The following is a 3,802-nucleotide window of genomic DNA, read 5'->3' on the forward strand; positions in this document are numbered from 1 at the left end:
ATGAGTTAGTTTTAGTTTAGGACGGGGTTTTACGGCGCTCGCAACCCCTTTAATGACAATCATTACAATAACAAAAACAGATAAAGAACGTAGATCTAACAATAATGACGATGGTGAATACAAAGTCAGAACGATCGACAAAACAACCAGCTACGATGTTGATCGTTGCCTACTATAGCGTTTTCTGAAAAATTAAGTTCCTTAAATCTCTATCAACACCCAGTCAGCAGCAGACACTTTCATGGATCCTGGAGAGGACGTGGGAGGAGCAGCTATGGCATTGTGCTGCCTGCAATGATGCCTCTTCTCCAACCAAGTAAGTAGTACCAAGTTAGTACACACACGCACACACTCATACACACACACTCACACACACACAGACACACACACACACACACACACACACACACACACACACACACACACACTACAGACAATATTTCATTTTAGAGTAGAAATAGGGAGGGCAACGAAGTCTTACATCACTAAAAACACATTTTCAACATGAGAAAAAAATGCACATCCTATTTGGGATTTTCCCAGAGCACTCTTTGCAACCTTTGTAGTCCTGCTTTCATTCATTAAAAAAAAAATAAACACATTCATCAAATCATAAATAACATAGATCTACGACTCTCTTTCCTCTTTGCTTTATCATGGAAGCAAAAAGAAGGAAGGCCTTGATGATCCCAACGAGAGGGTTGTGAATCACAGAGCGGCTGTTGGATATGGAGGAAAAACAAAATAGCGAGACGTTTCCTTTTCTCCTAGACTACGTCGAAAATATTCTGCTTGCCGCTTCCTTCCCCTGCTTTTGTGAAACGATGGGAATTAAGAACAGTGTTTTTCAGAATTTTTTCTTCATGGAATTTTGCTCGAGAATTATCAGTCTAAGAACATGCTACTCATGAAAAAGTAGGTTACTGAGTAGAAATTTTGTTAGATGAAACTGTCGTGTGTGTTAGATGAATATAGACATACGACGGCCATAGCATAGTGCGTTCAGATTTTGCATGAGAAAACTGAAACCTGAAGGTCAATAATTTTTAGTAGAAGACGCCGACACTCCAAATGGTTGTGATTAGATCAAACAGAAGAGAAAGCTGACTGGTTCGATTTACAGAAAGACAGCAGTAAAGATCTTCAAAATCGTATATTATATTAATATCTTGGGTGAAAAACATACAGTTTAGTCATCATGGAAAAAAGCGCTGGTTTGACGTTCGCTGAAGCTTACTACCTTCAAAAACAGAAGGAGGCGGCTAGGATCAGGATGAGGATGGATGAAGGACTAGATCTGTCCAACGAGGATCAGCTGAACAATCTCATGACAAAGATCATCAACAGCCTAGAGGCGGGCCCCCCAAAACTTCTCCAAAGCATCCGATCGTTGCTAAACAAGGTATCGGGGAACTACGCGCCCCTCGTCACCGGCTGGCGTGATGGCAACCGGCTCAACATCTTGCACTACTGCATCATGTACAACAGACCTGAGATACTCAGCTTCTTGTTGTCGGAAACCTACTTTTTCCCGCCCAGTCACCAACCCTCGATCTGTCCTTACGCCCATCTGGCTGCCTCTCTGGGCATGACGGACTGTTTGAGGATCATCCTGGACGAGCGACCCAGCGACTTCTTCAAGGCCACTCTTCCAAAGCACGAGGTGAGAATACCGGAAGCGCTCAAAAAGAAACTGAACTGGCAAGACAACTTGAGTAGCAGGTGGACCAACAACATGGACTCAATTCTGAAAATGATTAAATCCTATTCCGAAGAGGCCGAGACGATGGCAGAGCTGAACCAGGGAACGGGTAAAGGTAAGAAAAACGACCTGGGCGACCTGGGCGACCTGGGCGACCTGGACGAAGAGCTGGACAACATGGAGCGGGACTTTTCCAAGAGGACCAAACAGCGGAACAAGCGGAAGAACGTGTCCATGGTCTCCAGAGAACACACGAGCGTTACAAAAGCGGGCGGCCAACCCGAGTCTTCCCCTCCGCCTCACCCACACCGGGACAAGAACAAAGGGTCGGCCATGCCCGAATCGGTGTGCGACAAGTTATCTAGACGACGTCGGCTAACGCCGCTGAAGAAAAAAGAACATCGCCTCTTTATCTATTTGGACATTTTCCATGACGCACCTCCCGGGGTCATCGGCGGCGCTGGAGTCCCAGCCCATGTGACGATGTCTGAGAGTGCCCAAAACTTCGACGCTGTAGCCTTCCTAAAGAGCAACACTATCAACCCAGTGGACAGGTTGAGCGCCTCACCCGAACGAAGACACCAGCGAGGGAAAAGCAAAAGCGGAAAGAAAACAGCTGATGTGAGTCGGGAAAACAGCAGCATCTCCGTGTTCACCCCGAAGCCGTCGAAATCCGTGTCCAGAGACAAGCTATCGAAGCCTCGCACGAGTCACGTGTTTGACGAGGGGACGGAGCAGCATCCGAAACTCGAGATGGGCGTGAGGGGGACGAAGAAGTACAAGCCATTTCGGCTGAAGAAAGAACACCGATCGGTGGTCGAAGAAAAGGTTCCGGACAAACCCTACATGAACAAGAGCCCGCTCAGCCTGGCTTCCGAGCGAGGTCACATCGAATGCGTTCAGCTGATTCTGGACAACGTGATACTGAAGCAAAACCCGCAGATGATCGCACACGAGCCGCTCTCCCTCGCCACCAAGGCCAGGTCACCGGGGAGCATCTTGTTGCTGCTCACCAGAAAGTGCTCCCCGACAGACTACCAAAGCGCGGTGCTCACCGCCATAAGAGAACTCTTCCCGGACTGCCTCGCCGCTCTCCTCTCCTCGCAAAGCAGGGAGCGCCAGATGCTGTTTGAGGGGACCAACTTGTTCCACATCCTCTACTCCCAGAGCCTCATCGCCGACTACCGCTACGAGGTGATGCCCGAAATGACCCGTGTTCTGATCGCCTGTGGTGAGGACGTGAACTCGCGCAAAGCGCCCCGAACCTACCCGATGTACACTCTCATTAAATGCGCCTTTAACATTACCGTTGGCCAACAGATATTCTTCTACATCGAATGCCTGGAAATCTTATTGGACGCGAAAGCGAATCCGCATTACGACGAAATCCAAGGAGAGAAATGTGCGTCCAAAGCGTGTTTTTCCGTGTCCCGGAAGGGATACACCTCAGCGATCCAGTGCGTCATGGAAAACGCACGAGAATCCGTCAATTTCTTCGAGAGTTCTTACTGGTCCAAGCTGTTCATGAAAAAGATAGTCACGACCATCGAGTCCCGCGACAGGACCACTCGGCGCGTCCTCAACAACGTCCTCTTTGAGTACATGGACGCTGTGATCTCCCTGGGTCTGAACCGCACCATTCTCAGAACGCTGCTCAGGTACGGCGCCAACCCAGACTCTCAGCTGGACGGCAGGTATGCCATGAACGTATTCTTCGACAACGTCCTGCCCTACCTGACGCGCTTCCAGGTGATCGACTCGTACGAGCGCTACCAGACCGAGCTCAGCCACCTGGTGCTCATGTGCCGCGCCATGTCGCAAACCAACCTGAAGGAGGCTTTCATGATCTTCCTGGACGACCACCTGCTGACCACGCCCATCCAGGGGCTGCCCGTCTGTCGGTACTTCTGCTACTTGGCACACGGCATGCTGAGGGCGCCGCGGAGTCTCAAGGACGAGGTGTCCCTCTGGCTGTGGAAGCGACTCAAGAGAAACGAGCGACTGGTCAAGAAGCTCCCGGTGTCCTCAGAGATCATCTCCTTCATTTTGCCGTGAGCTCCGGCAGTCAAAGATCCTACGTGTATACATACATACATACAT

At 49.7% G+C, this 3,802-nt stretch overlaps 1 protein-coding gene across 1 annotated transcript; it reads left to right on the top strand.

Moving 5' to 3' along the window:
• Window positions 1-408: 408 nt before the first annotated feature.
• On the top strand, window positions 409-3,767 carry LOC118478800. Its single transcript, XM_035973056.1, has one exon. It carries the CDS (start codon window positions 1,199-1,201, stop codon window positions 3,755-3,757), a length of 2,559 nt encoding a protein of 852 aa, XP_035828949.1. The 5' UTR covers window positions 409-1,198; the 3' UTR covers window positions 3,758-3,767.
• The last annotated feature ends 35 nt before the right edge of the window (window positions 3,768-3,802 follow it).

This window comes from Aplysia californica, unplaced genomic scaffold, assembly GCF_000002075.1.
Source record: "Aplysia californica isolate F4 #8 unplaced genomic scaffold, AplCal3.0 scaffold00973, whole genome shotgun sequence".
In the NCBI taxonomy this organism is placed as follows: Eukaryota; Metazoa; Mollusca; class Gastropoda; order Aplysiida; family Aplysiidae; genus Aplysia; species Aplysia californica.

Excerpts from the sequence above, each read along its gene's own strand:
- LOC118478800 (XM_035973056.1), top strand. The coding sequence starts at position 1,199 with ATGGAAAAAAGCGCTGGTTTGACGTTCGCTGAAGCTTACTACCTTCAA.